Genomic DNA, 24,378 nt, shown 5'->3' with positions numbered 1-24,378 from the left:
ATCTTTAAATAAAATATACAAAACTAACCTGAAATTTAAAAAATAGTATCTATTGCAAAGAGCAAGATATGACTGAATTAACAGATACCTTAAAAAAAACAAATCATCCAATAGAAAGGAAAAAATAATTTTTCAAATAAATCTATATCAGAAGAAGTAGGGATGAAACAGCAGTTGCCAGAATCTGAGATGATTCTGATCGCCCTAAGCCAATGAACACACTAAAATGCTCCTTAGCTACATGGATTGCTAAGAACAAAAAAATGGATGACTTAACACTAATAACAGAGTTGAAGTAAAAATAATTGAAGTATAACCTAAATAAAAAAAAACGTACACATTGCATTTCAATAAGGTAATTCACAGACAGGCAATGTACTAAAACAGACATATCTGTAACATAGCCTGTAATAAAACAAAAAGGATTTTAATTCTTGTTAGAGTCATTGCTTCTAACAGTCCCCCCCAAAAGGGCTCAAAAGCAAATAAGCCTAAATCTGAACTATTTCTGACTTACCTTTTTATATCAAAAATCCCTTTAAAAAGAGTATCTCAACTTTAACGAAAACTGTCTCATAACATTTTTGTCTACAGCAGTTTTTCTATTTTATTTACCTCTTAAAAATGTATTGCTGTGGAAATACTGCTTGGAAGGAAGCCATTTTAATTAGATGAAAATAACACTAGAAAAGACCGAAGAAGTAAAATTCTTATGTCAGCATAGCTTTACATTCTTTAAAGAATCGCTTGAGTTAATTGCAAGTCAAATATTATAAGCATTTAAACTAGAAAATTCAGATAACACTACCTGGAAGATTTTGTCACTGATTTCTCGTTCATGTAAAGGAACTTGCTTATAGTTTCGGAACTCTGCCACCTCCTGATTTCTGAGCTGCAAGAGTCGGAATCTCTTTGATCTATTAAACTCCTCATCAGAAACAAAATCAAATTCTTGCTGCAACTGTTCCAATCTGAAGAAATCAGGAACATGTGCCTCTCCGCTTGTGCCAATCTAAATTAGTAATGAAAATAATAACTTTTTATGAAAAAGTGACAAAATACTTTTATAAGTTTTACATGCATATGGCAAGTATGTTCATTTTAAGCAAAAGTGATAAAGATGGATCAGACAGATTGAAACACCAAGAATTTTATAGTAGTGTTTTGCTGAGTAAAGTATATGAGATTATACATTACAAAATATAATAAAATTCTATTTCCTCATATCATAAACAAAAGATTAGAGTATGAAAACCATGACATGTCAGAGTAACCTAGGAAGCTGTACTGTAAAGGAGATCAATTTACAAAACTTCAGCTTTGTAAATAGCTATGCAAATTAAACAACTATGCAAATAAACAGCCATGTAAATTAAACAGCAATGTAAATAGCTCCTCAATTTGTTCTTTAGAAAATCTGAAGCTTCTACAACCCGAGATCTCTGTGCAATGCTCACTAATGAGCAGCTTCTTACTTAGTCCCACACAAGTACACTGGAAATTCCCTTGGACTTTAAGGAAACAACAAATTCAAAATCTGCAATTTGTTTTTAATTTATTAACTGATCTGTACGCACATTCCCTTATACCTATTTTTTGCCACTACTGAATGGATTAATAAATCATATTCATTAATATGTAAACAACTCACTACTAAATGCATTAATCATAATTTTAGTAGATACTTTGCTTCTTAACATTCACACAAGTATGTCCATCACAAATTCAAATGCTGCTACCTCCCTGGCATGCATGCAGATTGCCTGGGGAGGTCCTGGTGACTAGAAGCTCCACAGCTCCATTAGCCCTTCAGCTCTGAAAACACCACTTACCATGATCAGCTGCATCAGAGCTGCATTGTTTGGGTCATTTGGATCAAGTTTTGCTTCAGCTGCCCACTTAGCTAGTTTCTTCATGTCAGTTAAACCCGATGTGCCAATGGAGGCAATAGCATCAATATTTTTTAAAGCACTAAAAAGACAGAACTGATAGAACTTACACCTAAAATACATTTGATTTAGCAATATTTCAAAAGTATTTAAAACAATTTTAGAAAAACCCAAAAAGCTTCCCAGCCTGAAAATAAATTCCAGTACACAGTTCTTAGTTGTAGTTATGCAACTGAGGGAATCATCAACTGCAAAGCAAAGTAAAGGGGAAATCTGAAGAAACTGGTGGAAGACAACTTTTATACAAGGTAATAAGGTGCTTTTTGACACATTTCTGATATACCTACATTATTCCATGTTGCTGCATACTAGCAAGTAAGAAGATAAACAGCCTCACACTGTGAAAGGTGTCATAAAAGTTTTGACAAAGAACTTCTCAGGCACAGTCCTTGCCTGTGCTGTATCTTAGCTCCTGTCTTTGACCTGTCCTGGATGGTGCATTCAGACCTGCATTGTGGCCCTCATCTCTGCCCCCTCCTTGCTGTTTCTGCATAGACCCAGGGGCCTGAATCATCCCCTCACCATGTCTGGGACTGCTGCCTGCACTCTGCTCTGCCTGCCGTGCCCAGACTGCGTGCTGGCTGGAGAGGACACTGCCTGTGCTTGGGAAACCCTTGTAGCCTTCTCTCTTGTGATGCAGCACTGCTTGTGGTCCTCCCTGTAACTACAAGGCCCAAGTCTTTATCCTCTGGGTGCTCCTATTCACTTTGTTGTATTCACAGTAGGCAAGGAAGTATGGTAATCTGGAGACCATCTGTACACTGCTCCACTCACCAGGCTTCTGGGCAGGCTTCTGGCATCTTCTCACAGAAGCCACCTCTGAAGGCCCACTGCTACTCAAACCTTGACACAAAAGGCCAATACACCAGGGGCATGTGTTATTTATTAACTAAATACCACTGCAGTGGATGTTGCCCCTTCTCTTATTAGGGGTGCTATTAGTTTCAGTCTTTGATCTCTACTTACTTGAGTATTTTCAAGAAAGCTTAAAAAACTTACAGGTCTGTCTTGTACTTGGTTAGAATCAGCCAAATATCCAGCAGTTACTGGAGCAGCAGATAAAGCAGCAATATTGAATTTATCTTTAGGCATCAGTCTTGAATAAATGTCAACTCAATCACAACTGTGCTAAAAAGCTCCTGGGCAGGAAAAGCTAACATGAGTCATGAAAATCCTGTCTCTGACCTTCCCAACAGAAAATGGAAAGTCACAGAGAGCTGTTCACCTCCACAAGGTGTTTCAAAGAGTGTTTCACAGAAAACTTCCTTCTGAAATTCTTTGCTTTTCCATTTATTACAGTGATTAGTCTCCACAGTTAAACTCAGCTGTTGGGAATCTATCTTATATTTTAATCTCATCTATTCTACTCTCACTGAAGTCAGCAGAGTTCTGATATGTTGATCAGCAAAGTACTTGAATATCTGCAGCTTGGTTAACAATAGTAACAGAATGATTTGTAAGCCAATGTCTAGCCTCTAAATAAATAAACACCTGACAAATGAATTAGCTGAAAAAAGTAGTCATACCTCCTCAGTATTAGTAACTATGGGAAAACTTTTAAGGGTTTATAGTGAAGGTACCAAAGGACATTACAAAAGCAGCCTTTATATATCATCTATTTGACTTTAGGGAATTAAATAAAAGCAACAAAATGGACAAATAATCTACAATAACCAACTTGCAGCCTCAGGGCAAATGAGACACAACCTCTCCAAATGCACTTCAGGTAAGAAAGAGCTGGAGTTTCTGCTCTTAGCAAAATAATTACAGAAAGGTTCCTTGACAATATATTCACTCTCTGTTAGAAAATCATAAAATTTAATTAATCAGCTTGAATTGTCTATAAATATGCTAAAAGATAAAATTTATAACTAAAATATATTTACCAAAACATGTATCCTAAGACATCTGCAGAGAGTTACAGCACAAAGTAAAATATCCAAATTTAAGGAAAAAGATTATGAAAAGTCTTGATTATGAAAGTAATTTTTTTTTAAATACTAGCATAATTAGTTTCCCATGAATTACTGAAAATTTGTGTCTTATTACCTTGGAATGCCTGTGTTCTGCTGAGATACCTGAGGAATCAAGGGGAATCCTTTTTCTCCGACTGCCCAAGAGACACTACTGGATACTTTCCCAGAGGTCATTAAAGTCATTTTGTTGCTACCATCAGCTTCAAACGAAAAGGACACACCTATCAAGGGGGAAAATTCCAAAGGAATATATTTATGCATTCAAACATAATATCTTAGCATTTTTAAAGATACTTCCAGAAAATGAGTAGTCAAATAATCTATGCCTTTTTATATAAAAGGTTAATGTGAAACAATGATTTTTACTGTGTGCTGTGGGGAAGAATTGTGTTCTACAATAATAAGTGAACAGAAAGGCTTTCCATTTGAGCTGGAAAGAAAGGCTATGCCAAAGGCTCACTCTTTTCCTCCACAGATGCACACCATTTAATATTTCTGGTAGTCTTTAGATTCAGCATACTGTTAGAAACAAACAGAAATTTAGAGTCAAAAGAATTACGTATAACTGAAAAGTCAGACTTAAAGCTTTTGACACACAATTGTACATATGGTCATCATAGTCAGTTACATTTACAAACACACTTGCTGTAATGATTTTTTTAACCCTTTTGTTTCCCTCCTCATTTTCTTATCTATTCTGCTCTAGCTTTATCTGTATTTACATATATGGAAAATTTATGCAAGTCAGTCACCTCACAATGCTGCTCAATTTTATTATACACACTTGCAAGTTCCACATACCACTATGTATTCTTGCCTCCCATTTTCCTGTCTCTCCCTTGTTTTATCTTTAGCCTAAAGCCCCACAGAAAAGGTGTTTTTCAGTGGTTTAAAACATTAAAATCACTGGAGCTACAGTGATTCATATCTGCTTGCTCTGCAGTGTCAGATAATAAACAGACACATTTTTATTATACAGAGCTTAAAATTAGTAAAAGACAAAAATTCCACAATGAACTTCAATAATAAGAATCATGACTATTACAGAAGACTCAGTTAAGAAGCTGTGAAGGCACTCAGAAGGATTTACTCTGAAACCCACTCCAACCTCTTACTGTTACATGGTCCCAGCAAAATGAGGAACACTGAACTAAAGGAAAACAAGAGTCCCTACCACTCCCAACTCCTTCATGATCCAACATCACACGCTGATCACTGCTGAACTCTATTTCTTCCAGAGGAGCACTGCCTGTCAGAACTGCAGTCTCAGGAACAGGTAAGAACGCTTCAGCCAACAAGGTGGTACTGCTGATACCTGTTGTTTCATAAATCTAGAAAAAAAAAATACAATGAGGTAGAAGAAAAAAATATAGATGTACATTCTTGAGAAGTTGTAAACACATTGCAGGGTATTTAGAGATAAGAATTTACTATGGCTTAAGCATTAAATAAATAATTAAAGGCAATTGTATTAATTCACTTTCTAAAACATCCAATTAGCAGACATTTCAGCTATCAGCAGTTCACTTGATCTGAATTCTTCCCACAAGAATTTTTCCTATCTTCTTCACTTTAATGTACCTGAGAGAAGTATGACAAATTATAGGCTCTAAAGAGCATCACTGTACGATATGCAACTGCTTGTGACATTTACTTGGATCAGCTGAAGATTCTGGAGAGATTCTGCCTAATTCTCCCTTAACATGAAAGGCAGGGTCAGCACACAGTCCCCATTCTGGCAGCACTGCAGGTTGCTTCTCTCTTTCCTACCCAGCTGCAGGTTCAGAGTGATGTGAGTGGTTGGTCCATTCAAATGTTTTTAATCCAGGAAAATGGTATTCCTTCTCCTTTTTAATTTATGTGTTAATTAAATAAGCAGACAAGGGGTTTTTACACCTTTCCCTGAACTACCAGTTTTACCTCACCAGAGGAGTCTTCTAAAGGGAGAAGCAGGATTCTGATTCTATTCCCCCTAAATATATTTTGCATTAACTCTGAAAAGTACTCATGTGAACCACTGATTAGTTCATACTTGGGTGTGGGGTTGTAGTGGATTGATTTAACTGCACTGCTGATCAAGTCAAATGCAGTTATGGACATTACTAGAAATTTTGTTTTTTCTTATTCCACTCCAGTAAACATGAGAATTTTACCATGTGGAAAATAATGTTTTAAGAAGACCATGTCAGCAATTTGATCTGCAACACTAATCAGTTTTTCCAAAATTAATAGGCCAATCCAATAACATATTTAATCACAAGTCCCAATTATTTAATTTATCCCATCCAAACTATAGTTTTGTTCTATATATATCTAGAAAGCATAAGCATCCAAAACATACCAGCAAAGTAAAAAGTTAAAGACCAGAGAAGTAAGGAAGAAGTGCAAGATTGATGACTTAAAAAAGGTCTTTCACAGGTTTTATGATACTACCACAGAGCAAAACATAAGCATTACAGGAGTAATTATATTTTATACCATCTTTTAAAAGGTATTGTGATAAATCAAAATCTACCTGTAGTTTCAAACTCTCTGGCCAATTGATTATTTGTAAATTGAAAATCTGTCCAAAGTGAACTCTAAAATCGGAACTTATTGGTCGGGTAACAGTCCTTGACACTTCTTTGGAGTTGAAAAGGACTTTTATAAATGCTGAGCGTTTCTTCACATCTTCTCGTCGCACAACTTCTGCTCTGTAAATATGTCAAACAAGCTATCAGATAATTTTTAATAACATTTTTATTATTTATTTTTAATAAAAATCTGATTCCTCATGGGGAGACAAAACCTACCTAAAAATAGATGGTATTTCTCCAAAAATGTCACTATACAGGAATGACTTCAGAACTCCTATTTAACAGTTGTTTCATCTTCTTGTGAATATAAAATGATTTTAAAATTATCAAATCAGATTTTGGATGCACTAAAGCAAACTCCATATAAAAGAAGATATTCTAGGTAAAAAAAATTCTCTTCTACTCCCTTCCTCCAAAGCACAACAAATGATATCAAATTGAGTTAAAATTTTGAAGTTTTCAGTCACTGAGTACAACAGCCAAGCAGCATTCCCTAATGAGGCTATTTGTGAACTAAGTATAAAACAAAGCAGTATTTAAATTACTGAAATACAGCAGAGGTATGTTAAATTGTATGTGCAAATGTGAAAAGTAGCAGAAAACAAGTACATTTTTGTTTCACAGTTCAATCTTTGGTTTAGTACACAATTTCTTTCAAGGACTAGCTGGTGAGAGTGGTGGTGCCAGCAGCAACCCAGACTCTACACTGAAACCAGATTCCAGGTCTGTGCAGATGCTCAAGGACTATCAGAGAGTTCAAAGGGAATGCATTTTTTAAGTGCTCAATGTACAAGATTATATGTGACTTGAAAATGAATTAAGTTATTTCACCTTCAGAAGCAGTTTTGTCACTACACTAAACAGAATGGTGAGCTCATGCTTCTGAAATTGAGTTATATAAACAAGCAATTAATAAATTACAGAAAATCCCAAATAAGGTAATTTGCTGGCCAACATTTATCTTACCGGGGACACTGCTCAGTCGGAGTTATGCTTCCTGAGAGGGTCAGCTCAGGAACCAGAATAGGCTCTCCAGGTTTCCTTCTGCAGCTGTCAGCTTTTTCTCTAACCTGCTGCTCTATTTCCAGGCTATTGGCCATTTTTGGTGGGATGGGTTTTATACGTTCTTCACCAAAATCATAATCTTCTGATTCTTCATCTACATGAGTATCTTTTTTCTTCTTTTTCTTCTTGGACTTCTGCATATAAAAACAGTAACATTTTTTTCTGAACTTGTTTCAATCTGTAATTTTTTCTCTTGTTCTCTTGCTTCTCAAGTGCTAAAAACAGATGGTGTATGTACAGTAAAATGACAGTAACATTTTAGTGTCACACACAAACACATAAAATATTTCTCTCATTGTAAAGGACTGTATCAGTTTCAGAATTCAGCAATACATTCCATTCATATGCTTCAAAATCATAATGCACTCCAAGCAAAACATTTACTTCATCTTCTCTACCAACTTTCAAAACCAGCATGTTTCTTCAACATTCTGGCTAGATGCTGCATTCTCATTTGCCTGAGTACCACGTACCTTCTGTTAGGATTGAAGGATGGTGACTCAACCAGTAGAGGCAGCTGTCTGAGATGTGCACTCTCTGCACATATACTGACAGAACAAATCCACCTGTGCCACAAACTCTGGAGCACAAGTGTCTTTGGCTTAGCAGTATCTTTAGCATGAACAGAATGATCCTTTCCCTTCCTCATGCCAAACAAGAATAAACAAGCAGAACAACATATGCTTTTCAGCATCTCCTAAACTGCAGAACTCCAGTGTTTATGTGCATGTTCAGCTTTAAACAACTGCAATACAGTTCCTCCTTCCACAGACTTCTAGATTACTTGGAAGTACAGCCTACTTGGAGGCACCAACCACTTGACAACTTAACACATCATAAGCAAAAGAAGAGGAAGGAAAGCAAACATATTGTGCTCATTAACTAAAGTAGTAAGCCAAACAACTTGTTCACATATTTTTTTTACAAAACATTCTTTCTTTGCCTAACTTTACGTTATCCTTCTTGCTCTTGTATCTGCTTTTTGTTTAATCTCACCTAGCTCTAGTGATCTTATCCCTCTATAACTTCCTGAAAGGTGGCTGTAGTCAGGTGGGGCTGGTCTCTTTCTCCAGGCAGCAACTGAGAGAATGAAAGGACACAATCTCAAGCTGCACCAAGAGAAATATAGTCTGGATATTAGGAAAAAGTTTCTTATGCAAAGAGTGATCAAGTACTGGAGTTGTCTGCCTGGGGAGGTGGTTGAGTCACCATTCCTGGATGTGTTTGCAAAAAAAACCTGGATGTGGCACTTGCTGCCATGGTCTAGTTGAGGTGTTAGGGCATGGGTTGGACTTGATGATCCTGAAGGTCTCCTCCAACCTAGGAGGAGTCATAGTGATTCTGTAGTGTCTTAGATTCATGTGATCTGTACTAGTAAGAAACCAACAGCAGTGATTAAGTTAAAAAGTACTTCTGAGTAATAAAATAAAGCACTTCTAGGTATGAAAGAAACATAATTCCATTCTAAAACAAAAGAACCACAAGCCTCTCAGTCTCAAGATAGTTTGTGACTAGCACAATAAAAATATGCCACAATGGTATTTGTGAGGGCCTAACTGGTGGATGAACAGTTGGCATTAGGATCAATGCTCAAGACTACCTGCCTTCATTTCAAGGTTTACACTTATTCACCTTATCCTACAAGCAAACTGACATGATGTGAATGAGTCATGCGCCCACTTGTGTTCTGGTAACAGGAATTTCCAATTCCTGCATATTGGCTTCCTCTCAAATATTTTAAATGCTTTCAACAGTAGCTGCATGTGCATGAAAAAACTCTCCATAAAAGTATCAGCAGACACACTTGATTCTTGAAAACGGTGAAAATTTGAAGCATTTTCTTGAGCTTTATTTTTTTTTTTGGTATCCAAAAACCCACAGTGTTCAAGCTGGGCAATAATCATATTCAAGTATAATTATCCTGACTACCCTGAAAAATCAGTATATTACCACCTAACTATGAAAGCAAACATGAATTTGCCACAGTTGACTTTAAAGATCATCTTGTTGCAGTGTGTTACTGTAGCACTTGTATTTCTCAATATCCCCTTGATGCACAACTGAGACCTTAACTACAGAACAGACTGTTAGCAATAAAGTTTTTCAGAGGTGAAAGGCTAGAACATTAATTAAATCTTTCAGTCAGACATTCCTGAATATAGTGAGACATTCCCAAACATATATTTACATGAAATGACATCAACTGCTAGTTCCTTAGAAACAACCCTTAACTATTTCACTTCCCCACTCATGTGTACAAAATTCACCCATATTTAATGACATGAATTTAATAGGAATGCTGCATAACTACCAAACTGAAAGAAAGAACTGAAGTGCTGAAAATCAAATCAGTAGCAGAAAAACAATGCCCCACAAAAAGGTAATACATTCTAATTTTTTAATTAACAACTACTTGACTAACAAATTCTAAGTAGACAGAATGTATCTGAACATAATAAAATGTATGCATAACTCAATTTTTTTCTGTATTAGAAGGACAAATTTTGACACATTTACTAGCGTATTTTTTTGTGAACCTGAATGATTTAAACAAACCTGTGCCTTCTTCCAGGATTTCCAGTCTTGTAGCTCAGTTTTATACTCCACCATCTTCTTTTCATATTCTTCCATACATTCTTCTAGCAATTCCTTTATCTCAGCCTGAATTTCTGCTTCATATGCTTTTTCATCTGATTTCTGATCAACCTCTTCCCTTCAAAACAACAATTATCAGCATGTTACATAAAATTACATAAGGGTTACAATCAAGCGTGTAATATATAACAGAAATCTACTTCTCTATTAATTAATTTCATTATATCAGAAGTGTGTTTTATTTAAAAAGACTAGCTTAGATATTCTTAAGTGTTGATAGCAGATAATATATATTAATTCCAGACAGTAACTTTCTTTATCCATTAGTCTGTAGAAATTCCTTTATGCTACAGTATTTATTTCAACCTTCCCTCTTCCCCAAACTCAAAAGGAATAGTGACAGGCTCAAGTGCCAGCACTGCTCAAAGTCTTACTCGTGCATATCAAAATTCTAAGTTTCCAAATTAAGTAATCTTATTACAACTCCACTGCTAGCAAACAAAGCACAAATGTGTTATCAAGACATACTTCCTCAAATAAAGTTTCAGGGGTGTGTTAGTAAACCTCTGAAAGTCCCGGAGGGATTTCATTTGTTTCCAAACTTTGATAATGGTCTTAAGCAACGTTCTGTCTTTTTCTTGCTCAGCATCACGAAGTCTTCTGGTTTGCCTAGAAACACACATACATAGCACAAGATCAATTGGAGCTATCTAACTCAGTGGAACAACACATTGAAAACTTGGGATACCAAAAGCCAAGTGATGGGAGTTTCAGGTTGATTGATGACTACAGTAGTTTAAATCCAAGGAACATAAAACCCAGACTGGAAGATTGCAGGATTTGATTTCCTCCTATACTCCAGTCTCTTTCATTTTGAACAATCTGACTTCAATTAAGCCTGTTCTTTAGAGATCTCACAGTTTTTAGAAATGCTTATTACAGCTGTACAGAATTAAAAACATTTTAAAGTAAATTAATGTAACTAACAGTCTACATTGCTGCTATGAAGTAATGTTCATTACATGTGTACATTACAAAAGATGTTTTAAACTTCATGTGCTTCTAGCTCCAGTATGAAGAGATGAAGTAATGTAATAATTCCTTTGACAGACATACAAGATTCTTAATACAAACAAAATTAACACAGCCTTTTTTTGTCTCAGAATTGATATTTCACATTTCCACCCTCTAATCTGTTTGTAAAAGAGCTATTCATTAGCACTTTTAATGACCATCACACACTTCCAATGTAAATGTCCATACAGCACAAGCACAGGCTGTTCCCACTATTATCTTGGTAGAAAAACAAGTCTGTGACTAAAAAAAACAGATGTAAATTAACACATTAATACTTGCAATATTCTGAGAATGTGAAAACAGAGTTAGAGCTGAGACAAGAAAGACATCATACATCATTTAACAGCATAAGCCAATTTAGGGAAAGCAATAAACGAAGAAGAAATGCAGACTTCAGAAAGCAATATGAGCATCTTCTCCACTTCATTAGCTAGCAGTTTGCATATTACTTATCCATGTAGCAGCCTCTTCCTTTTTGTCAACCAGATTACACTAGAAGATAAAACTTAAACGCATAGGGACCATATAGATCAGTAATCAAACTTATTTAATGTATTGCATTTGAAAGCAGGACCTTTCAGTAGAGAACAATTTCTGCTAAATGATTACCCACAAGAACCTGAATCATAGAATCCACAGCATACATTGGCTTCCTACTTCAGGAAGTAAAGACAGCAGGGCTGAGTTTACCAATCTGCAAAAGTTTTCTGTATTCAAATGACATTTCTTCCTCAAGCCAATGGAAAACTACAGCTTTGATCTTCAGAAAGCAAAGCATATACATCTGTTATGTTATTGCAGGGTGGAGGAAACAATTAGATTATTTTCCATGCTGCATGTCTGTAATTTCTCACGATCGTTCTACAACGACCATCAGGGAAATGTGACATTAAAAGAGAGACAAGATAGGTCAGATGATTTTACTAACATAAGTGGTCCAAGTTAGTACTGAATACCACGACAGCAGAAATTCCTGAGCTCATTTGAGCTTCATATGTGTAACAGCTTCCAATAACAGAGCTGTAGCCAAAACAAATTACAGATATGAAAAATCCTAGAATAATAGCAGCCAAACTCATCTCACGTTACTTAGGCAACACCATCTTCACTGATTTCAGCTGAGTTTCTCCAGATTCATAATAGCATGAAACTAAACTAAAGCACTCAAGATCTAGAAAAACACATCAAATACAGAGAAGGCATCTTCTTTCTAACTGGAGTTCACCATCGAGTAAGCCTCAAGGCTGGTGCCAAAATCCAAGAATCTCATTCCCACAGTGAATCTTCCCATCACCATTCTGACGCTTTCCCTGGTGAGAGCTCCTGTCTCTGAGTTACAGTATAGCAACTGCACACCTCCTGCTCCTTGTTCTCTAGCAGATATGTTAATAAGACACTGGTAAAAGCCATTCCATTTTCAATTGAAGAAATTCTTTGTCCTTCAGTATAAAATAATAAATCATAGACTACTTTATGTTCTGTACAGATACCAGTGTATTACGAGACTGAACCTGAAGACAGAAAATCTGAACAAATAATTCCCAACCTAAGAGAAGTGTGTGGATGCAAAAGCTTAGCAGATGTAAATTTCAAAGCTGAAAGTAGAAGTTTTATTAATTTTTTTAAAATATTGTGTTATCATGTGACCCATTACATGACTTTATAGTTCTGTTTCATTAAATGAATACATTACTGTCTACTCTTAGATTCCAAAAGCCTTTCAGACTGTTGTTATCTACTAGTTAAAAGGCTGCTCAGCATGGATATCCAAAAAAAGATCTTTTTTATCATTCTGCTAACACTTACAGCTCATCACTGTCCATCTGCCAAAAAAAACACAAATGTCACTACTGAGCCAGAAACTGCAGCATGTTTTTACTACCCAGCTTTTCTCCAAGAACAATAACTGTAATCTTGTAAAACAAAATTCTACCATTTTATTTGAATTAACCCATTGGCACAAACATGGCCAAAATACCTTAGAATAGGAAGAAATCAAGAACACTTGTGTAAAGAGGAAGAGATTGGAAAAAACTAGGGGTTTTGTCTGTTCAAAAAAATTACCTTATTGCATTGTAAAAGCTTTGTGCATCCAGCTGAAGTCTACTGATACTTAATTTTAATTAAATTTAATTATACAAAACACACCACTAAATAGCTATTAAGAAATTAATAAACAAAATCAAATTAGACCACTTTTGAATGATAATTTCAGCCTAGACTGTATTTCCTTCATAATTTTTTATGCAACTTATCAGTGAGAACTCTTAAAACCTCAAAATTCTTCTAGAGCTATTTACAGTAGAATTTAAAAGTCTGACATGAATCATACTCTGTACCAACATGTACAGTAAAAAAAGGATTATGGTTTTAAAACCCAATAATTTAATGAATTCTTACCCACCTGATCTCCATTTTGTATTCAGGTATGCTTTGCTGAGCCACAGGAACACCATCACCACCACCACCTTCTATACTGTACTGCACAGCACTCCTCAAAGCATGCAGCTTGAACAAACAAAAAAGCAATTAACAGATGGCTTAACAAGGCATCCAGTGTACAGCACCTTGACAGCAAAGAGCTAATTACTAATGACAGAAAACCCTCAACTGTCCTGATTCTGTATTTACAGGGTTTTGCCATGTCTGAGGTGATTTTTCAGCATGACATTTTTATTAGAATCCCTGTATATAGGAGGGAGTTTTACTAACTTTGATCACTGCAACAGATCTAATCAAGGGGAAGACTGATCTAGGGAGCATTCTGAAAGCTCAGGAATCAAAGGTGGAAGTGGAAAAAGACATCAAGTCAGCAAAAATTCCCAGCTTTCTCAACAGCCTTTCTTGGGATGAGGAAAGGCCACTAAAGGTAATCCTTAATGGATTAGAAAATCCCAGAATCATAGAACTGAATCACAGAATCATTTAAGGCTGAAAAAGACCTCCCAGATCATCAAGTGTAACCTCTGACTGAATGTCAGTGTGCCAACTAAACCACAGCACTAAGTCCCACATCCAGTCATTTCTTAAACACTTCCAGAGATGGTGACTCCACTTATTCCCTGGGCAGCCCATTCCAACATCTAATGACCATTTCAGCAAATAAATTCTTCCTGATGTACATTTTAACCTTCCCTGGCACAAATTCTGGCTATGTCCTCTTGACTTGCCTCAGGTTGCCTGGGATAAGAGACTGATCCCCCCACCTAGCTACAGTCTCCTTTCAGGCAGTTGCAGAGAGCAATAAGGTCTTCCAAGAGCATCCTTTTCTCCTTCATCATCCTATTTCCAGGTTAAACCACCCCTGAAAGGAGGCTGCAGAAAGATATTGGTCTCTTCTGCCAAGTAACAAGTGATAGGACAAGAGGAAATGGCTTCAAGTCCCAGGGAGGCTAGCTTGGATCTCAGGAAAAAATTTCTGGAAGTTTTGTCAAGCACTGGAACAGGCTGTGCAGGGATACCCACCACCCCTGGAAGTATTTAAAAAATGTGCAGATTGGCACTTGGGGGTTAGTGGGTAAGTGATGGACTTGGCAATGCTGGGTTAATGATTGAACTTGATGGCATTTGAGGTCTCTTCCAACCTTAATTATTCTATGGTTTTATAGGTTCCTGTAATGAAGACATGGATAACCCAAATGTTCTGTTTCACATAGCAGTAAGGCGAATCCTTCAAAAGTACTAACACTACAAAGTATACCAAGGAATCATTTTGAGACACTGTATGAAACGTTTGTCCATCATTAGAACTATAACCTAATGCTTTACATAAAAATTAAGAAGTATCTGTAAACCACCTACTGACCCTCATTACACTAATATAAAAATTAGCTTGTATACAATGATTACCTTTTTCTTATAATAGTTCTTTAATGGAGAAAATAATGATCTTTAGTTTATCTGAAATGTGAATGTATATGTACTTAATAATCCAACTAATTTTTGACAGACAAGTATTCTTGTGTGCCCTGATGACATCACAATTGTACTGACAATGCCTAATGCTCACGTACATATTTAGACCAGAGAAGACCACTGCAATTACTTCCAATGTAGAGATGGAGGAAGAGTGGTGGTACACAGAGGATGAGCAGGCCCTGCAAGCTCACCCAGCAAGCCAGCAACAGAGCCAGGAACAGAGGAGTCTACATCCAGCCTTGGGTTTTGCCATGCCACAAGAGTGCCACAGTAAATATGGCAGCAGTATGCATTTAAAACGCAGCATTTGTCACAGATACATACCTGAAAATGGGTTCTACTTTTGTACAATTTGGTGAAATTACACTGCTTCCTTTTCTTTGTATTGATAACTGAAACTAAACTTCACTTACTTCCCTCCACCATTGAGTAATGTTTTTTGCTGTCTCCCTGTCAGAGCTGCAGTACACAATACTGTAACATCTTATCTGTCACTCGCTGGAAAACATTTTGGATACTCTAAGGAATATTATGCAAATGTTATTGTATTTCTTTCACTTCAGAATTAATTCAAAATCAAAGATCAAAGAAATTCCTAATCTTAAAAATGCTTTCTGCAGTGAACACACAGCAACTCAGTCAAATATTTAGGTTTTTATCTTCTGGCAAATTCAGCTTCAAGGTATGAAGACAGAACAGAAATACCTTGTCTGTGAGAAGTTTGGTAAGATTCTTCTGTTTTCTTGCTAAATACTGATCATACAACTGAGCCAGTTTAGCTGCTAACACATGCTCACGGCTAAAGCAGGGATGATGGGTGAATATCAGTCCAGAAATATCAATATCCAATTGAAACAGCTCCTGAAAATCTCCAGGTCCAACAAAATACTGATTGGTAGATGTCATTTTTATTGCCTGAAAAAAAGAAGAATAAAATGGATTTACAGATTCTGACAACAGTATCTTCCAAGGATTTTGTCAGAAAATGACCTATTTAGCATTATCTACATTTAAATGCTGAGTCTTAAACTATGTTAACCTCTTGCTTTATAGAAAAGTGGGTGGCACAAAACCACCATGGATATTCTAAACAACAAAATTTTTATAGCCCATGTGACACTGAAAAAGAAGTCATCTTCCTATACTGAAGGTTTTGCTGAGCAATGAAACCAATGACACTGGATTAGAAAAAGCAGAGCCTGCTAGTTCTCTTTTGACACACTTATTTATTGCTTTGTTTCCTCTTAGCACTGAGCTCTAGACTAGAGTCCAGCTCTCACAGAACTGCTCTGCTTGTAGATTAGGAAGACGAGGAGCTCTCCTTGTAGATTGTGTAGATTAGGAAATATATTACTTGCTTTCCCATTCAAACACCAGGGAAATTCAGACCAATGAAGGCAAATGAAAGCTTTCAGCAACAAAACTTAGAAAGCCTGTTAAAACCCACTGCAACCAAAAAACAATCACAGCTTACATCCTCAAATTACTGATGTCAGAAGAGAATTAACTTCCAGCCTGACTACTCCTGCTCTCTTATTAGGATCCTTCAGAAGACATTCAAAGATATTATGAAAAGACAGTTATGTAGTGTTTGTTGCAATCCCTTCCTGAGAAGAGGAAAAAGAGGGATTTGGAGGGAAATTTAGGTGTTGCATAGCTCTTTTATAGGACTGATATAAACGGCCAAGAAACACACTTGAGTCCACCTGATCCTTCCACACTTAGCTTCTCATCAAAATGTTTAATAAGATACAATGTGTCATAAAAATGACAACTTTGAATTCCTCATGGTTCAACTATTTCTCTGCCCATAAAGGACCCTTAAAATCAGTGTCTTATCACTGTGACTTAGATATTTCTATGTCACTGTCCACGTAAACAGAGTGTTCTTGAACATAACATCACTTGGCCTATCTTTACATGATCTAAACAGTAAATTTTTCCTGTCTGCAGAAGCACCCTGCACAGATCTGTGGTACTGGATGCAGACTGTGGATTGCATATTTATCACCAGCTTCAACTAAAGGGCCACATTTAAATCTCTATCAACAAAAACAGTCAGAAACACTTGTGTGTCCCAAAAGAGTACTCTGTTTAAAAGTCTTAAACAGCAGCTTTTCCAAGAGGGTAATAGAGTTCTAAGAACAATTAATGCTTGCTTCAAGATTGCTGAATGGTTTAAACTGAAACTTATTTTGATTTGTACTGATTGAACATTGAAACTGCTGTCTGCCAAGGTAGGTATTCCGTAACAGGAAAAAATTTACCACAAAAACCCCTGCAAACAAAACAAAACAAACAAGAAAAGCAAGCAAGAAAAAAACTCCACAACCTCACAAAAATATCTGAATTGATGCTACATAACTCAAAATTAGTTTCTGTCTACATGAGCAAACTTTATAGAAACACTAATACAGGAACTAACCTACTTCACTATGATTCTATCCAAGGGAGTCTCACAATGATCTTAGTGACTCACAGACTTAAATTTGGTTGTCATGGGCTGACACTTTACTACTTCAACCAGCACTACCAGCTAAACTCTTCATCCTTTTGTATGCATTTTTACATGAAAAAGCAGATATAGACTTAATAATGTAGAACTGATTTAAAGGACAGATGTGAAAAAAAAAGCAAAACAAAAATGAAACCAGTTAATAGTCATGGTTCTTAGCACAAAACCCTTCAGGTCACAGGGGTTTCTGGTGCAGAAGAACTGGGATACTGGGTGTCAGGAATTACATATATGAAATATCCTTACCTTTCTATACACTGTTTCAAGTTCTGGTGCAATGTCTTCTTCAAGTGAGAATATTGGAGGCCTAGTAGAAGACTGTTTAATTGGATTAGGTAAAGCTAAAATTTTGCCATCATCACCAAACCACTCTTTCCCCTACAAAGGAAAACAAAATTATATATTGTTTCTTAGTTTATAAAGGAATTACTTGCAAAACCATAATTCTTATTAAAAATACAGAATAAAAGGTAACTATTGTTTGTTGGATTGTTTTGGATTGCTTGTGACTAAAATGACCAAAACTCTCCTAATACACCAAAATGAAATCTTCAAATATACCAGAGGTAAGTTTCAAAATTAAAAGACCAAGACATTGCTCAAACATTGATTATACTGATTCATTTTTCCTTCAACATTCAGTGTTAGAGATTTGAAATGAAAAAAAAATATCAACACATCACTTACTTACATGTTATTTTCTTAAATCACTAAAATGGAAAGAATTCTAAGTCTTGTTTTACACAAGAGCTAAATGGCAGGTCAGGTAATTTATCAGAACGCCTCTCAAATCTTCTGTTCCTCAACCTGAACTACTTAAACAGCATCTATGAAAGCAGACTAGGTAACTATTTTACACAGCAATTGCTATCTATAGCTTTGCCTGTTCAACATTGCCTTAATTCATCCCTCTGTTCTCATTACTTGAACTTAAATATAGCTTAAACCAGTGCAGCTGTCCAAGATTGCTGCTCTACCCTGTTAGTTCCATACCTGTTCTGACCATTGAGCCAAATGCTGATGTGGTAACACCATGAAGTCAACCAGTTAGAAAACTAATAGGGCTGAAATTGCCCATTCAAAAATTTTAGATCCAAATGTTCCCAATCTGATTAACAAAAGCACAAGGAGAATACACAGAATCACAAAAAATATAAAGGGCAGCTGCTGCTCAGGAGTTTAAGTCTATATTGAATATACACCTTTCCATGTACAGGATGATAATATAGTAGGACAAAATATATCCAAGCCACTTTCCCATGTCTTTCCATAAAACATTCTTAAAAATCTGGAAGGATTCTGAAACCTCTCTGATAAGCTATACCAATATTTAATTAGCCTTACAGTCTGATCAGTGACCTGCTCCCCAGCAGGCTACAAGCAGAGCCAAGAAAAGACACCCATTTTGTAAGACTCAATCTGACGTTCTGACAATGAGGCCACACTAAAAACACGCTCCTACAAAAATCTGTATTTCCCAACATCTGATGCTGCTAAACATCTTGAAGATGAAAGCCCCATACTAGCATGACCATCCCTTACTTAACTATAACAAAAATAAGATACTTAAAAAGATAAATAAAATACTGATAAAAGTTACAATTAAAAAGGTACCAGCGACTTACTTGGTCCTGTCTGAGAATTCTGTTTTCTAAAATATTTTGATTAGATTGTGATACAAAGGGCCTTTCTCCAGTGTAAAGACCTTCATCCTCAAGGTACCTAGGCTGCTTATTTCTAGGTATCTTCTCAGAAGCAGGCACTAATGAGAAATTAAGAAGAAAACCATGTAAAATATCTTGTAACTGTAGTTTTAGTTTGTTAATTCTTAAAATGAACTGTATATTAAATATGCTGTCAGAAGTATTTTTCTACATAGGAAAAGAAGAAATAAATACAAAATTAAAACAGGTCCTTATCTTAATCAAGACAGTACCACAAAATGTCACAATTCTAATAAACTGATAACTAAAAATTTATTTTCCAAAAAACACTTCAAGTTACTTAGTGGAGTTCAGTGTTAATGGCTGCTTGCAAAGCATTGAAAAAAACCCTCAAGCAGCAACTGACTGGAGAAGCATTTCTAAGCCTTTCTAATGGAAAGTGAAACTTTCAGATTAATCAGACCTACTGTTAATGAATAGTTTGCTTAAGCTAGTCTCATACAAAATACAAAGAGCACACAAAATGCATGAAGAGTTACGTAAATCCAGTAATAGTCAAATAACAAATGTGGAATTCGTTTTGAAGACCTGCCTGCAAGGCTGTTTCACTGTGTGTATGGATTCAGCATTTTTCCAGAAGCAATCTCCAAACAGGGAGAGACTGTACTGAGGGTTACAACAAAAGTTTTCCCCTAAATCAGAACACAGCAGATCACATGGGAAATAGTCGTAACTGAACTGCAGGACATGAAAAAACAGGCACACAATGTCAAATATTATGACACTGTACTGCAAGTTGTATTGGTACCATTCCAGTATATACTGGGAGATTTGTCTGTATTTCTTCCAGTTCAAATATCAGATAGCAAGTGATATTATAAAGCAATTTTTAGGACTTTGAAGTTCTGTGGAATAAGGCTAAAAGCTCACAGATATGATCAATGCTGCATACATTAAATAACAGCAGAAGAGGGGCCAGCACCTTGCACTTCCTACAGACAGCAGTGAGGAAGTTACCCCCAAGCAACTGAGGTGCCCTGAGTACACCTGCCAGTGCAGCAGGTGGTGACCTGCTGAGGTGTGCATGTTCCCAGCTGTCAGACCTTTTCAGACTCGACTGGATGACCAATGTCAGAGAGCTGCCAGAGAATAGTCAATGCAAGATTTATGCAGCAGATCAAAGGGTGCCATGCTATGCAAAAATACAGGAACTAAACAGTAAGCACAATCTTCATACCTGCTGACATGCTGGGAACAAAGAGAAATTCTTTTTCCCTTTTCAGTTGCTCAGTGTAGCTTTCCCAATCAACAGGTTTCATTACTAAAAGGTCTTCATCTGTCTGCCCTATGAATAAATCATCATCTTTCACCAGGCGTACGTCTTCATCCTACAGGTTAAGGGCAAACATCTGTTAGCTTGTTTCTCAATAAAGTTTCTTGGGAAAGTATGCTGCCAGAATTTTTAGGGAAACCAAAGATGCCATTTTGCAAAGACTAATAAAATTAATAGAAGTCTGAATAAAAAATATGAACATTATCCTACAGCTCTCACCACTTCATCCTCCTCTTGTTCATCTTCATGAGTTTCGACACATTCCTCTCCTATCTCTTCTTCTTCATTTGATCCATTCTTTTTCCTGGCTCCAGCTTTCCTTTTCTCTGGTACAGCATCAAAATTGAAGGTAAAGAAATTGTATGCTTCTTCCTCAGAAGGAAAATCATTCTGGAACTAAAAAAAGATGAAGATACTTTATTATGGTATTTTTAGGAAAATTAGATCAAATGAATAAATCTTTCCATTAACAATATGAAACAACAGCACGTATCAACATTTGTTACAAGATTATTACTACTTTATCTCACACAAAACTCACTGAAATGCTGAAGCTAACCAGAATTTGTAAATTATTCGTGAAATTTTCTCTATATCTATATATTTCATTCAATATTTCTTGCAAAGTTTCGTCTGAAAAGTTACCTGGTTTAATTTTAACATTCTCATTGTTTTAAATATGAACCATTTGTGAATCAGAACATCAGAGTTTAAATTCTGGCCACACTGCAGATACCCAGGTAAATGATATTAAGAGAAATTTCTAATGGCCTTTTGCCTCTGAAGGATTCATGCTTTAGGATGATTCCTCTAAGAAAAGAATCAACAGAAGTATTTTGTGGCTAATAAACATCAATATACTAGTCTTTAAAATGCTTTAACTGCCAACTGGTGGCATTCAATAAAAAGGATTTAAACAGAAGACACATTTTACCTGCAATTTCCAGTAATTTTATCCAGATGGATTTACTAGAGTTTTTTGGGTTATTTAATCAAATGACCCAAATCCATTCTTATATTTGATGAAGGTTCCTTTTATATACTTCAGTTGTTGGCATATACTGCTTGTGAATTTTTAAATTAAACAAAACCTTAGCCACTGCCCAAGACTGAATTCTATCTGCTTCTTCAAACAGAATCATGTAATCACATAAAGGTTAAATTGAATTAATAGTCATTATTGAAATGGAGGAACTGATACTTACTGTTGACTTTTGCTTAAGCTTTTTTACAGAATCACGAAACTTTATTTTAGATGGTAAGTGTGATTCACCCTCTGGTATCTCTCTGATTTTATCATTATCAGACTGCATAAAAACATATAGATAAGTTTTAGGGTATTTAGTGAATCATAAAAAAATACAAACAATTGACCACAGTTATTAGATATTGCATTTTTACAGGAAAAAGTAACAAAAGAGAAACGTCACTACTGTGGTAACAAATGGATTGCATATTTATTTTACAAGGCTACATGTAAGCATCACTTAATTCCTTTGGGTCAAGAAACAGACTGTAGAGTAGGAAGAAATGGTTCATTGCTAAATGACAGTAGCTGTCTTCACTGCTGATGGGATGATTGTTCCTGCACTCCTGAACACAAGCAATCACATGCTGATGTCCAAAGGGAGAGAAAGGAGGCAGCAATGGCCAATCCTCCCCTGGGGCAGACAGCCCCAGGAGCGCAGCAGGGTCAGGGGTGCTGCTGGCAGGCACTGCAGCCCAGCTGAGGGAATCAGGGCACTTCTCAGACAAACCCTGCTGCAATCAGGAAAACCCACTTTGGTATTGTTTAAAAAAGGTGGTGCTCATCGCTTGGATGCTGAAATATACACTAGATTACTTACTTTATTCTCTCAAACAATTATTGCTAGGCTACTCTCTAACTCCGTGGGTGACACGCCCCTGCCTTTTCATGAAAAGGGGTATCATGTTTATTTATTCCCAGTTCTCTGAAGGCTTATCTGTCCCTACACACAGATCACTGTTAAGGTCACTGGTTCTGAGGTTTCTTCAGCAAGTTCCTTTAAGTGCTTCAAAGTGATTTTCATCAGGCTTAACCAGCAAAAACACATCTACCATTCTATCTGTTCTTCCATTCTATCTGTTCTTCTTCCTTGTGGACTGAATTGTTAGATTAAAGGAAGGCACTTCTCAAGTTTACCTCTCTTACACCTATACTTAAAACTAATAATATCAAAAAGAAAATCTCAATCTGAATCTGGTGGCCACTTGTTTAACAACAAAAGAATACCTTGTGTATAAGTAAGTACAAGAAACAAAACTAATGTGTGGAAGGTTTCAAATACACTTGATATAAAATAAACAACTCTAATAAAGGTATCACTTCTGCATTTTCCTAATACAAATATTTTAAAGCAGTACTACTTAACTGAGAGATGTAATAATTACTTATTTTGAGATAACATTGCCAAGAATCTTCCCACAACATACATGAAATGGCAATTCCCCCCTAGACAAGTGATTTAGCCAGGTCAAATCATATTGTTTGGAATTCCACATAAAGGTATTACTGCTATATGCTGTTAGTTCCTGGGAATAACACATTCTTTGGAACACATTTTCTACAGGCAAGCAATCTCTTTGTGAATTCTGAAGAATATGAGTGCCAGTTCTGCATAGGCAGAGCCTTTGTTGTTTTTTTTTAATATAAAATTCATTTTCTACAAAGAAAATGCTTACATAAAAAAACTTCAACATAAAAGGGTAACAAGGAAATACAATAAAATTCAACAACATAGAGGTAATATCCAGTATTTAGCAATTGTACTGTTCCTGTTTAAATAAAGCTCTATTACAGTGGGAGCTTTATTTTTATAAAGCTCCTGTTACAATAAATTTTAAATACTTCAAGGCATCTTAAGCAATAGAAGTCATGAACCTCTAAATGACAAAAGTTTCACATAATGTCCACACACTACAATGAAAACAATTTATTACTGTTAAATATATACAATATAAACAATAATCAGAATAGTTCCTTTCTGGTTACTAATTCAAACTAGCATAATTCTGATAAATCAAATTGATCTTCAAGAATGTGTAGACTTTGATTTTTTCATGTTTCACATTCACTTTCTTATTATGAGAATAGTCAGATACAATGCACATTTTACCTTTTTATCCAGTCTGACTCCTGGTTTTCTTTCTTTGATGCCTTTTAAGAGCCTTGGTTGTGGACTGGGGTCTTCTTGTGATAAAGTAATTTCAGCTTTTATCTAAGCAAACAAACGAAAAAAATGTTCAGCTGTAATAGGAAAAGAAATTTATCAGAGCTACAATAATTCCCAGGAACTCAACACTTCCTAATATTTGTGTTAGAGACAGAATCTTTCAATTATAAAATCAGCTTAAGTTATTTTCCAGATCCATATATTAATACGCCTTATTAAATTGTACAATAAACGTACAAAGAAATCCATTGCTTTTAAAATAGTGTAAGAAATTTTTTGACAAAGAGCACAGAAGAACTTGGAATTATTGTATCATCTGAATTACAAAGCAATGCTACCTTTTATGTTACTATCAGCAAATTAAATATAAACTTTAGAAAAGACAATAGCAATATGGAATGTCACTGTACTGATGAACTGAGCTTTCTTTCAGCTCCAGAAATAAAAGAGATATCCCAACTCAAATTCACAAAATACAACACAAGTAAAATAAAGCAGGTGTTCCTTGTAAGACTG

The 24,378-nt window shown here is 35.8% G+C and overlaps 1 protein-coding gene across 1 annotated transcript in view; it reads right to left on the bottom strand.

The window, feature by feature from the left end:
- CC2D2A (coiled-coil and C2 domain containing 2A) overlaps positions 1-24,378 on the bottom strand; it is a 52,711-nt gene that overhangs the window by 22,955 nt on the left and 5,378 nt on the right. The window contains exons 3-18 of the mRNA XM_079307419.1: positions 23,806-23,907; positions 21,874-21,975; positions 20,888-21,064; positions 20,573-20,723; positions 19,297-19,433; positions 17,918-18,049; positions 15,862-16,071; positions 13,643-13,746; positions 10,690-10,830; positions 10,123-10,279; positions 7,468-7,700; positions 6,441-6,618; positions 5,100-5,256; positions 3,999-4,146; positions 1,833-1,971; positions 809-1,012 (exon numbers count right to left, since the gene is read on the bottom strand). Coding sequence (XP_079163545.1) covers positions 809-1,012; positions 1,833-1,971; positions 3,999-4,146; positions 5,100-5,256; positions 6,441-6,618; positions 7,468-7,700; positions 10,123-10,279; positions 10,690-10,830; positions 13,643-13,746; positions 15,862-16,071; positions 17,918-18,049; positions 19,297-19,433; positions 20,573-20,723; positions 20,888-21,064; positions 21,874-21,975; positions 23,806-23,907 — 2,472 coding nt within the window. The remainder of the gene's footprint in view (positions 1-808; positions 1,013-1,832; positions 1,972-3,998; positions 4,147-5,099; positions 5,257-6,440; positions 6,619-7,467; positions 7,701-10,122; positions 10,280-10,689; positions 10,831-13,642; positions 13,747-15,861; positions 16,072-17,917; positions 18,050-19,296; positions 19,434-20,572; positions 20,724-20,887; positions 21,065-21,873; positions 21,976-23,805; positions 23,908-24,378) is intronic.

This window comes from Erithacus rubecula (assembly GCF_903797595.1).
Source record: "Erithacus rubecula genome assembly, chromosome: 5".
Taxonomy (NCBI): Eukaryota; Metazoa; Chordata; class Aves; order Passeriformes; family Muscicapidae; genus Erithacus; species Erithacus rubecula.
Note: the sequence above shows the minus strand (reverse complement) of the source record. Positions and strands in the feature narration are given on the sequence as shown.